This window comes from Streptopelia decaocto (assembly GCF_964273445.1).
Source record: "Streptopelia decaocto genome assembly, chromosome: 4".
NCBI lineage: Eukaryota > Metazoa > Chordata > Aves > Columbiformes > Columbidae > Streptopelia > Streptopelia decaocto.
The window spans coordinates 4,856,839-4,869,235 of record NC_138658.1 but is presented as its reverse complement, the minus strand read 5'-3'; the positions used below and the strand labels follow the sequence as shown (position 1 = coordinate 4,869,235).

The following is a 12,397-nucleotide window of genomic DNA, read 5'->3' as shown; positions in this document are numbered from 1 at the left end:
AAACTCCCCCTCACTTTTTGGGGCACATGAGGTATATGCAGAGGATTGCAAAGAAAATGGTTCATTTAGCTCCTGATCTGCTTCTCAGCTGCCTGGAGACTTTAAGGGCAGAAATGGTGTGGGTCTGGCATCTCCTTGTTGTTTTCTGGGGGATCCCGCACTCCCGTGATCAGCTACAGTGAATGCTGGAGATAGTGGGTTGTCAAAAGCTTGTTATCTCCTAATTTGGACCCAGGTCTTGATTCAGGCCCATCTCTAATTGTGATTAGTGATCACTGAGGATTCAATGAGCCTAGTTAGCTAATTAGGCTAACTAGATAAAATAGGTAGCCAATAATGACATGCAAATGCCCCAATATTTGATTTCCTGGCTGATGAGCTTAGGGATGTAGGAAATGTTGCTGTTTTGTTTGAGGACCTCCTATTCAGTCCATGTGATGCCACCATTCAGATGGGGTGATTCCCAGTCCTTTTGACACACAGAAAAACCCTCTCCTGTAACACAGGGAAGACCTGTGGGGACTGAAAGCACTGATGGGTATGTAAATCTATGTAAGCCAGTCTCAAGTCTAAGGGGAAATGTAAGTCATAGATCGATCCAGCTGCTGCTGAGCACTTTTGCTTTTATTTAAGAGGAGGAAATGCTACTTCTGAAAAAAACTATGATGGCTGGAAATACAGTAAGAAGTGCTCCTTGCTGGAGACATGGCTGATGTTAAGGGTCCAGCTGAGGCAAAGCTGAGCACAGAACTCTGGTGAAGTGTTTCTGAAGAAGAGCTGAGTAAGAGGCTGGTTTTACACAGTGACCGTGTGCTGCTTAATGCTGTCACTGTGCTATTTTGTCGCTTTTGCTGAGGCTGGAATATGTCAGGGAATGTTTCGGGGGGTTGCAGGAGACAGGGTGCACAACGCTGAAAGAGGTGGTGACGGTGCTTTTGTGGGTGAAGACTGGGGGGCTGCAAGATGCTCAGGGGTGTGGTGTCTCCTTCATGATCCACACGGGCCTGCCTGAAGTCTCAGGAGTGGGAAGTGTGGTGTTTGGGGGCAGCTGTTCCTGTTGTGGGTCTGGTACATCCATCACACACAACAGTAAAAGGCAGGTGCACAGAGTGCCGGAGCACACTGATGCCAGCTCTGGGAGGTGGCACCATGAATGGTCCTTGCTTGGCTGCACATCAGCATTGGAAGAGGCATCTTAAAGCACACAACGAGTCCCGCAGCAAGCAGAGACATTAGCACACGTTTTCATCATCGGTTAGCAAAAATACCCCTTTGCCCTCTCCCGTGGCTACACCTGTGTTCAGGTAAATGTTGTGCTGTTTGAAATGTCTGCAAGACCAGAAGAGAGGGGAAGGATAATGATGTTTCTCAAGAAGAGGTCCCAGCCAGGCAACAAGCATTAGTCCACCTCAAACAAAAGAATGTAGGGAGCTCGTTGTATCACCCCAAGCAGCGGTGTGAAGTGGACGACTTGCCTTGAAACCACATTCATAATCTTGGGGCGGAGCTCTCAGTTGCTCATCACCACCCTTTTCTTCCGTGGTGACTCATTTGGAAACTACTTTGCACATTGACTTTGCATGGTTGTGGCTGCTCTAAAGCGAGAGGAAGCTCAGATGCATCAGGACTATGCTGGCAAGCCAGGCAGTGAGGGAGCCAAACCAGGCTGTGCAGGTGTATTTAAGCAACCCGGTTCCTACTGCAGCTTTGGCCATCTTACCTGCACCATTGCCCGTGTGCCAAAGCCAGGAGATGGGTTTAAAAGTGATCAAGAGGAATGCCTAAAAGTCCTGCCTGTAATGACTGCGCTGGAAGATGCCACATTGACAAGTCCTGCCCTGTGTTCTCTGTGCTGGTGAGCAGAAAGCCCCAGGGAAGCTGCAGAGGCTTCGGTGACATTGCCATCAGGTCTGGGCAAGGCCGTGGGGCTGAGAAAGACACCGCAAGACTCACGTTTGAGAGGCTGTTGTTTGCAAGCAGCTCGCTGTGGCTTCACCCCACCTGGTACCCATGGCTTTCAGGGGCTGGCATTGCTTCCCGGACAGCTGTGAGGGGTCCAGGGCATCGTCAAACACCAGAGCTCCCTCCCCAAGACCCACACTTACCTCCCACCTGCTCCACGCCAAGCCGGGGGGATTCCCACCCCCTGGAGAAGGATTTGCCCGGCAGGTATCGGCGCTGCCCCTTCGCTCCCGTCGCCGTCGTGCTGCAAGCTTCATGTCCCCCATCTCTCCCTCCCACAGGAGCTCTGAGCACCTCGTTTTAACCCGGTCTGCTCTCTGTCTCGCCAGGCGCTGTCACCACCCTGCCGTAAGTCTTCCCCATCACCGTCCCTTAGTTTTGCTCCTGATTTATTGTAGCAGCAGCCCAGCTGCTTCACTGAGATAAAAGGGATGGATACTCATCCTCTGGAAGTCACAGAAAAGAAGATGCTCCTGCTGGAGCCCTTTCAAACCATCAATGTTTAACTCTCTCTGTGCTGAATATTTATTTTCCTTCAGGCTGCTCCCAGGTGTTGCAAGGCCCCGCCAGCAAATCATTGTATTTGACAAATTTGATGAAGTTTTTTCATTTCTGCTTTTTGCATAAGAAGGAAAGTGCTTCACAAGCTATGATAATTCTGCTCACCTCTGCAAGTGTTCAGTGTCTTGATATTTCAATTGTGTGGCCTCCACAGGCACATGGGATCTGATGTGTTGGATTTTGGACAAACACAAGGTGAGAAAATTAGAAAACGTGCAATGATGTTTAACCAGGAAATTATCATAACATATAAAACCCCCACAAAATATTACAGGATGGGATTATTTTTTTTTTTAAGCTAGAAAAGAGCTTACTTGTTAAAGGCAGTCATTTTATAGCTGTATAATTATTCCTCTATTAATCTGCAGCAACTCCATCTAGTGACTTTCAGACACTAAATTCTATTTTGTCTTCACATCTGGGAAAACATCTGTTTTTAGCACAGGATCCCTAATGCACGTTATTTTTCCTGCTCTGAAGGCCTAGCAGAGGATCTCAACCAGATGCCTGTCGCTCAAGGTCTATCTTGTGCAAAAGTCTGACCCTGCCTGGTTGCCTGACAGTAAAAAATAAAATGCTTGTTTTTTTCTTTCCAATTTTACAGCAAGATAAGTGCTGTGCTTTGGTTTTAAAGGCAAGGCACCACCACCCCCCTAGAACAAGGATATCTCTTTGGCAGTGATGACTCAGCCTAAAAACCACACAAGAGAAAACCTTTCATCTTTCAGATAAGGTTTTTATTTCTTATGTTGTGCTGCCACCATTGGACCCATTTCATTCGCTCAGTCACAGCCCTGTTACCATTTAAGAGATCCATCCTCATGCCCCTGGTCAAAGTGCGAACCGTTTTCACAGTGTATCATATTTAATTGCTCGTTAATAGTCAGATTGCAGGACCAATTGCTTCCAAGTGCCAATCTCTGCATTAAGGAAACTAAAATAACTCAGAAATCTTTAAAACTAGTCCAAAGCAGAAGGATCTTCAGTGCAGCAAAGAAGAGATGAAGGAAGGTGAGGAGTCTAATACCCACTTACCTTGCTTTTTTTTAGCTACAATCATTAGAATATAAAGGGGAAAAAATAAACCAACAAAAAATGCTCAAACAAAACAACCAACCCCTCAGTGAGTCCTTCTTCTGGGGAATGAACCACCCTATAGCTGCAATCCCAAATTTTGGCAGAAGCGAGCTCCTGAGTTATTCTTACCATGGTTTGTAAAGGCATATTGGTAATAGTTATATTCATACTGACACCTCGCCTAGCTCTGTGAAATTGGTACTTTTTCTCAGTATAAAACAGACCCTGGGGCTTGCAGTTCTTTGTTTCAGGTGACTAAAAATGAGAATGTTATTATTAATTATGCATTATTCAGTGATGGCTGTGCCGTCTGTGTTACAAGCTAGGTTGCAGTACAGGGCCCCCTTCCAGCTTCTCCACAAAAATCAACTTACACCACAAGTAAAAAGTAAACTAGGTTGTCAATCTAGAGACAAATTATGGCTGTAGTAACCATCTCCTACCAACAAAGAAGAATTCGATCCCTTCCAGCTGCAGTGACTTTGGCAAGACAAGGACAAGCTCCCCAGTGAATTTTCTCTCGTGGATGACGAGTGCTGGAAAAAGAATGTAAAGAGTTAATAGGACAAAGCTGCTGTTTGGGAGAGATGGTGATTAGACTGAAGTCCCACAGAGAAAAGAAAGGATTTTCTTTTCTAAGGATTGCACTGAAAAACAGATGCGAAACACTGCCATAGTCCTATTTGGTTCTTCACTTTTGGTACTCTTTGTTCCAAATTAACTGGTATCTTCTAGTGAGCAGACTGATCGAAGAAACATAATTATTGAAAGAATCATATAGTATATATTGTTGAAAGAATGAACCAAAATAAGACAGGCTCATAGCACGCTGCCCATTCAAACCAAACGCGGCGACTTCACCACCTCAGACACACACTGTTTAGAATGTAGGCTTAGTCTGGGTCTTGTGCTGGATTAAACAAGAAGCGATTGGCCCAAAAAAGTTTTTCCAGGTTGCTTTACGAAGAAAAGAAATTGGCATAACCAAATTGCTACAACCGTACAAGTCTATTTAATTACAATGTCCTCTGGGCATATGTATCACAGGGCAAATTAGACCCACCTCGAGAATTCCCCACCTTGGAGTAGATCCTTGCATACGGCTTTATAGCACAACACTAAATATTACATAAATATTACTTCAGTTACCATACTGAACAGAGCTCAAATATGGGTAACAGGGAGGACTGAGGCCTGAAGCAGCAACAAGAGAGAGGGGGAAGATGAGTTTCTGCATGAGATGGTGGGAAGGATGAGGGTAAGGCTTTCTGGCCTCTGACAGACCTTTGTTTCTTTTTGCCTAACTGGCTATAGCTTCCTTTCACAGCTGGCTAAACAAGAGCAAGATAAAAATCCACTCAGACTAGTCCTTATGACACCCTTAATAGCGGATACAAGAGCGTACAATGGACACCAGTGTAGATATACGGGCAGCCCAAGTCTCTCTGAGATCAGTATGCAAGTGTTAACCACAGATCTATTACAGAGCCGTGCAAAGCTGTTTCCAGATACCAGATTAACAAATGTGTCTGTTAAACCAAACACTTGCATCCATTCATCACTACGCGCAGCACAACAGTGCAACCGGAGAGGACGTGATCTTCCTGAACCCAAATACAGCAGCCGGCAGGGAAACCCAACCGAGCAGAACCCTGTTATTTGATAGAGGTTCTGCAAAAGGGCAGCAGGGAAGCCCTCAGCAGGGGGGCAGGACCCCAGGGGCAAATACAAGCCTGTACTGTAATTGATCTCACCATAAAAATAGAGTCTAAACGAATGCAAGCAGTGGTTACAGATTTTTTTAAATAAATAAATAAGCAAGCAAATAAATAAATAAACACAAACAAACCAACCTACATTATTCACCTAAGGGGGGGGGGGGTAGGCCAAAGTCAGGCATCCTAAAAACTGTATACTAAAAACCAAGCTGTCTCTGCTTAGCTGTCACCTAAAAAAAGTTAATTTCCCAAATGCCTTCCCCTATGTGGCTTTGATATTCAAGATATTCAAGTTTGTATCCCAGGAATACCACGGCAGGGCTGAGCAGCAGGTGTGTATCCCCCATACAAACTTGTCCAGGATCCAGAATGTTCCCTGAGGAATGTGTTAGAAAAAGCTTTTGGGGAGCACTTCATACATTGGTCTATTAATGGAGATGATCTCCACCATTTCTGCAGAAAATAAAACCCTGCAGAAAATAAATTCAAGAGGGTCCAAATAATGCCAGTTTTGTGAGTTAGTGAAGGGTAAGAAGTGGCCTCTGCTTTGGAGAATGTGTCCGTATTTTGGAGGCAAGTAAAAATGAGTGTTAGTCTCCAATGAAATCATATTAAGCAGTAGACAGGGCAGAAAGGAAAAACAGCACCACACCCCAATTCTCAGCACATCAGGATTGCCTGTTATGTGCTACAACGAAAGGAGGTCAGTCACAGGATTCCTAACGCAGATGATGGTTTAGTACAAATACAGCATCTTGCAATGAGAAGCATCAGAAAAGCGTAATAAAGCAGTGGCACAAGGGCTGGGTAAATGATGCTTAGACCTTCATCACTGTGGCCTTTGAGATAATAAAAATATACCCTAGCACACTTTGCCACTGAGACAACAGGGTGTGAAAACCATCACACAAGCCCAGCTATCAGCAATTCCCTTTTCAGACGCATTGAATGACTGCACCTTTCCTCACTAGGTTCTCCATAACCTTTCCTTTTAGAGGGATTTTTTCACCTCCTTAAAGGTAGCTACCAATGTTAATTGGACCCATAAAAGCCAATTACTGTGCTCTGTCCCCCTGAAGCATATCTTCCGTCTCCCACATGAGGTCGTTACGTTATAAAAACTGGTTAATACACTGAGGTGGTAGGCTTGGGGTACTGGTTTCATTAGGAAGATAGAGATGAAAATGTATGTGGGATTGAGGTTATTTGTGCTCACGCCTGAGGCTGAAGTTGCTTTAGGGTTTTTCCTGCTGTACCTAAATCAGCCGAAATGTCTGTCTTTAAATATCAGGGCAGGGGGGTAGTCCAGGTTGTAGCTGTTAGAGAGGGTTGTTCAGCATAGGGTGACCTGGCACTAGTTCTGTGGTCTGTACCTGCCACGTCCCTAACCAGATCTATTTGGTAAACACACACCCTTGCGTTAGTTCAACCTTTGGTGTTAGGCTGCCTTGCCCGCCTAATCCCAGGCCTAAGGAGCCCCGAGCAGCTGGAAGCGTGCAGCCGAAGCTCACGTGGGCAGCAGGGAACATCTGTGTCTGGGATTCACTCCATCTGCTAGGAGGCCTTTTTGTTCCACTTCTAGCACTCCTGTGGACAAAAAAAAAAAAGGGGGTGGGGGAAATAACTTTATCTCCTCCTACATCTTGAATACTGTTCCCAAAGGGCTTCATGGCCTGCAACTTGGTTTCTCTTGCCTGTAAGGAAAATGGCAAATGTATCCTTGCTGCAGACACTTCAGCCGGAAAAAAATTTTAAAATAGCAGGTTGAATGTAATCTTATCTTCTGCAGGGTTCTGTAAAATCTAGAGGTTTGTTTTTAAACCGTAAAAAAAAAAAAAACAAACCCAAACCATAAACCCTCTTCTTTCTTGCTGAGGAGAGCATAAACAGCTAATGCTTCAAACAGACAGAGGCACCAGACAGTTACATAAAAACAAACCGCTAGATTCCTGCATGTAGGAGTGTGTGCGCTCAATTTGGTGCCTGTGTCTGGAAATGGGTCTCCCACGAAATGCCTGAACTAGAACTTGGGTGTTGAAGGCTTGGAGGACATGGCCTTGGGTTGTCTGGGGGCTCAAGCAAAGGGTCCTTTGTAACCAGGGGATCAAGGATTTGGGGTCAGCCGTGGGAGTGGAAGAGCCGCAAAGCTTTACATTTTTACTGTTTTAGTAAACAGCTGAAAAAACCTTGAAGAGGAGCTCTAGGGATCAGCATGTACCCTCCTATCTTAGAGCTCTGAGCATTTTGCTTGTTGTTGACCTGAAGAAAGTAAAAACGTTACAGCGAGGAGAGTCTCCTCACAACGACTTTATCGCCCATTAAACGTCTCTCTGTAAGAGTAGTCATCATGCTGGGTACCCTTCAATATAAACACATACATTAACACCTACTAAAGTGGTGGTTTTATGATTAGATTGGTAAAACACATGACAGATTGAGCTAGTCTTCCCTCTGAAGAGCTATTCAGCCTTAGAAGGGCCAAGGTTTCCCCCGAGCTTGTTCCATACTCACAGATGGCTTGGGTGTCTCTCACGATCTATAGAGTTCTGGAATAGCACAATGAACTGTTACTTTTTTGGAGACAAAAGAGGTAGATTCACTGAGCTCCGAGGTTAAATGGATAGCCTGACTTTTTTTTTTTATTTTTTTCTGAAGTAGAAATAACAATGCTGTACTGAAAATGGCACCTAAAAAAAAACGGAGATAAGGCTTCATTTCAGGGAAATATAGGCAGTGATTTGCAGTGCTCAAGCTGAGGACATCTACACTGCACTAACCAAACATTACATGCAGAATTGAATTCATGACGGGCAGTTTTTAACCACGGTTTGTGACACGTCCAGTGAGAGAAATGGGTCTGAGGCAGGGTTGCCCTTGGTAATCACACATCTCTTGCGTAAGACGGAGGTAAAAATAAAAACCAGAGCACGTGTGTGGAGTTGTTGGCCCCACACCCAGCGCCATGAGGAGCAGATGCCACATCATCCTCATTCAAACAGCACTGGGCAGACTCCCCTTTTTGCTAATACGGTCTGATAGTTTCTGATCCCAAGCCCGGAACATAATCTCCTTCAGGCTGGTTCTGAGGTGCTTTGTACGCTAAGTCAATTAACTTTATTGGAGAAAGCTTCAACCGGCAGCATGGTGGACCTAAAGCAACTGGAGTAAAAGGCGAGGCAGAGCTCAGCTCGGTGCAGGAATGGGCCCTGGCACTTGATAACCCTTTATGAATGAGTCGGGGCGCTTGGTGACTTGTGCCAACCACCTCTGACACCGAAGTATTGGCCGGGGGCTGTCGGGGGGGCGCCGGGCCGGGCAGCTCCACCAGCGAGTGCCAAGCGGAGCCCGGGCGCTGCCTGCGGCACTGGGGCAGCCCGTGGTCAACACTCCCCGCGCTGGGGCCGCCGCCGACCGGGACTCAGGGACCCCAGCCCCCCTTTCTCTCCTGGGCCGTCACGCTGACTCCCCCCCCGCCCAGGCGCCTGTCCCTTTAAATGTGGGCGTGGCCTCTCCCGCACTGCGCATCGTGAGGCCGGCACCGCCCCGCCCTGCCATTGGTTGTCGCTGGGGGAGAGCGGCCCGCCCCCGCCCGCAGCCATTGGCTGGGGGCGAGGCCGGGGTTCCCGGATGCAGGCGCGCTCGGCGGTTATAAAGCGCCGGGGGAAGGCGGGAGCGGGCGCAGTTTGAATCGCGGCGGGTCGGGGCCGGTCGGCGTTGCCGCAGGGGCGCCGTGCGTGTGGGACGCTCTTTTTCTTCTCTCTGCACCTGTGCGGCGCTGCGCTGCGGTTCGCGATGGTGAGGAGCGTCTGGGGCCCGGGGTTCGGCTCGGGGGGGGCGGCCGGCCGTGCCGCCGGGGAGTGTCAGGGGCTGAGGTGATGGCGGCCGTTGGGGTGAGGCGGGAGCGCGGGAGCGGGCAGCGCGCCCCGGTAGGCACGTTACCTGCCGGCTGGCGGGGAGAAGGGGGGGAGGGGGGGAGTCGCACGCGCACTAGCGCAGCCGGGAGAGGGAGTGGCGGGCGCGCATGCGCATGTGGCGCTGGGTGCAGCGGGTAGCGCGCATGCGCTAGGGCGGTGGAAGGGGAGGGCGGGGCGGAGCGAGCGCATGCGCGGGAGCGGCGCTGCCCCCCGGGGCCTCGGCTCTGACACAACTCTCTGCCAGGCCGGGGGTAAAGCTGGGAAGGACTCCGGGAAGACCAAGACCAAAGCGGTGTCCCGTTCTCAGCGGGCTGGATTGCAGGTGAGCGGGGTATGGGTAAAGAGAAGTCATGTTGGCCTTCTATCTCTTCGTTGGTTGTACCCTGTGGAACCTGCACAGTCTGCCTTTTGTCTGTTGTGCAGAGTGTTGTAAGGATCTGTTTGACCCTCGAGTGTGTTAATGTCTGCTTTGAGTACTTTTAGACCTTCTGGCTGGGAGGGAAGAGAATTCCCTTGTGGCTGTTGCTGGTGGTTAGAACTGTGGAGTTGCTGATGTGAATCACAGTATCACAGAATGTCAGGCATTGGAAGGGACCTCAAAATCCCCTCCAATCCCCCCGCCGGAGGAGAAACACCCAGATGCTGTTACACAGGGCTGGGTCCAGGTGGGTTTTGAATGTCTCCAGAAAAGGAGACTCCACAACCTCCCTGGGCAGCCTGTTCCAGTGTCTGTTATCCTCATTGAGAAGTTTCTTCTACTATTGAAGTGAAAGTTCTGTGCTCCAGTTTGTCCCCATTGCCCCTCGTCCTGTCATTGGTTGCCACCAAGAAGAGCCTGGCTCCATCCTCGTGACACTCACTCTTTACATATTTAAAAACATTAATGAGGTTGACCCTCAGTCTCCTCTTCAAGCTGAAGAGACCCAGCTCCCTCAGCCTTTCCTCACACAGGAGATGCTCCACTCCCTTCAGCATCTTTGTTGCTCTGCCCTGGACTCTCTCAAGCAGTTCCCGGTCCTTGAACTGAGGGGCCAGAACTGGACACAAATTGGCATACAGTGTTCTTAGCTGGACTCCTGAGTGTTTAAATGTAGTCTGGTTCTAGTTGTACTTCTGCCGCTGGGGTTCTCTTGCCTGGTGTGAGGTTTAGAGTAGTGCCTTTCTTTTTCTGTCTCTGTCACAGCCTGTTCATACTTCTGTTATTTTCCAGTTCCCTGTTGGCCGCATCCATAGGCATCTGAAGTCTAGGACTACCAGCCATGGGCGTGTAGGAGCCACCGCCGCTGTGTACAGTGCTGCAATCCTGGAGTACTTGACAGCTGAGGTAAAGCTCCTGCAAGCGGTGCAAGCAAGTTGGTTAACTCTGAAATGGCATCATGACCAGAGCCTGCTGTATTTTGCCAATGTGGACTAGGCTGTGAACCATTCACTTCATTTGAGCTAGTTTTAAGTTGTGCATCATCAGGAGACTGTGAAGCACGTGAGACATTTTGCTTTGCATTTTGGGCAGATCAGGTAGCTGTGACATGCAGGAGAGATGGGAGGTGTAAAGTGTTTTATGAAATGTGGTATTACAGCATGTCATATTTGTTGTAAACACTCTTTGGGAAGACTAAATGAAAGGGAAGAACCCTTTCAAAAGAGGCAGTTTGCAGACTTGGTTTCGCTAATAGTGTATTTATCACAGAGAATAGAATAGCTTAAGGCCATGCAGTTGGTCTCACTTGACTTTTATAACTCAATTCAAAAATTATCTTGTCCTCAGGTTCTTGAGCTGGCAGGAAATGCATCCAAAGACTTGAAGGTGAAACGCATCACTCCCCGTCACCTGCAGCTTGCAATTAGAGGAGATGAAGAATTGGACTCTCTCATTAAGGCAACAATTGCTGGTGGTGGTATGTCAATTGCTCTCTAAAACAATTGCTGGTGGTGGTATGTCAATTGCTCTCTAACTGTTAGAGCTGAGTGGTAAGAACTCTGACAAGGCACACGTTGCTTAATACTGTCATTTGTTTGCAGTGCAAAGTTTAGAAAAATTGTTCAAGAGAATTAACATGGTCTTAATTGTTCTTTCTTAGGTGTAATACCGCATATCCACAAGTCTCTCATTGGGAAGAAAGGACAACAGAAAACTGTCTAAAGGATACCAGGATTCCTTGTGATCTCAGGACTCTAAGTACTTAATTGTCCAGTGTTGGTGATTCCAGTGGACTGTATCTGTGAAACACAATTTTGCCTTTTTGTAACTTTGAGAAGCTTTGAGCTTTCTAACAAACCAAATTTCTGCATTGAAGTCTTAACTGTATTTAAGTGTTACCATGGCTTCAGAGAAGCTATTGTATTTGTAGTGGGTTTTGGTTGAGCTGACTGCTTTTGGATTGGCTTAAATAAAGGAAATGTTTGGTTTTGTACAGACTTTTCATCCACTAGAGTGGAAATATTCAATAAATGTTATATCAAGACTGATGGTCTCTTGTCCACTAACTGAAAAATGTCTTGACTGTGCAGCTCGGAGTTGTTCCAGGAACATGCAACTTGAAAAATCCTACCAGCTGTCCTTGGACTGTCTGGAAACACAGTCCTAGGGTACTGTACTTGGTAACTGCCATCAAGTGCAATGGTATGGGGGTTTTATTCTGCAGTTGTGTGACAGTTGCCTTTAGTAGCAGATATGCTGTTTAAAGCCAGTTTTACTTGATGTCAGCCTTCACAGAGGGAAGGCGTCTGTTAGGAAATAGGAAGGTAAACTGAGTGGGTGTTGAAGAGCCAAAACTTTGATTATCTTTGTGGCAGAGCCTGACTCCTTGCTGTTTTTTCTTGGAAAATATCAGAGACACACATAAAAAAACCCCAGTCTGTACTGCAGCAGCCTCTGCTGACTTGTAGGTTATGAACTTTAAAGAAGAGTCTAAAACTGCTTCCAAGGTTGTAGACAAATGGCTCTGTCTCGGTGAGGTTTTTCATGGGTGGGCTTTACTTCTGTTGGCTGCAGGGATCTGAACTTGCTTTCTGTTAGTGATGAGGAGCCCAGCTACACAATTAAAATTTAAGAATGGGGTGTTATAGTTTCAACTTTTGCTGTAAAGCAGCAACATCCAGAACTGCCCCTCCAGCAGTGAAATGCTTCCAATAAAGCTGCTGCATTGAGTAGGCTGTTTCTAAAGC

The 12,397-nt window shown here is 47.2% G+C and overlaps 1 protein-coding gene across 1 annotated transcript; it reads left to right on the top strand.

The window, feature by feature from the left end:
- Positions 1-8,953: 8,953 nt before the first annotated feature.
- H2AZ1 (H2A.Z variant histone 1) lies at positions 8,954-11,694 on the top strand. The gene is made up of 5 exons (XM_082050599.1): positions 8,954-9,113; positions 9,477-9,554; positions 10,443-10,556; positions 10,998-11,127; positions 11,311-11,694. Exons 1-5 carry the CDS (start codon positions 9,111-9,113, stop codon positions 11,370-11,372), a joined length of 387 nt encoding a protein of 128 aa, XP_081906725.1. The 5' UTR covers positions 8,954-9,110; the 3' UTR covers positions 11,373-11,694.
- The last annotated feature ends 703 nt before the right edge of the window (positions 11,695-12,397 follow it).

Bases quoted from the DNA above. Each gene is read 5' to 3' on its own strand.
- H2AZ1 (XM_082050599.1), top strand. The intron at 9,555-10,442 runs GTGAGCGGGGTA...GTTATTTTCCAG, and splicing joins CTCAGCGGGCTGGATTGCAG to TTCCCTGTTGGCCGCATCCA. The intron at 10,557-10,997 runs GTAAAGCTCCTG...TCTTGTCCTCAG, and splicing joins TGGAGTACTTGACAGCTGAG to GTTCTTGAGCTGGCAGGAAA.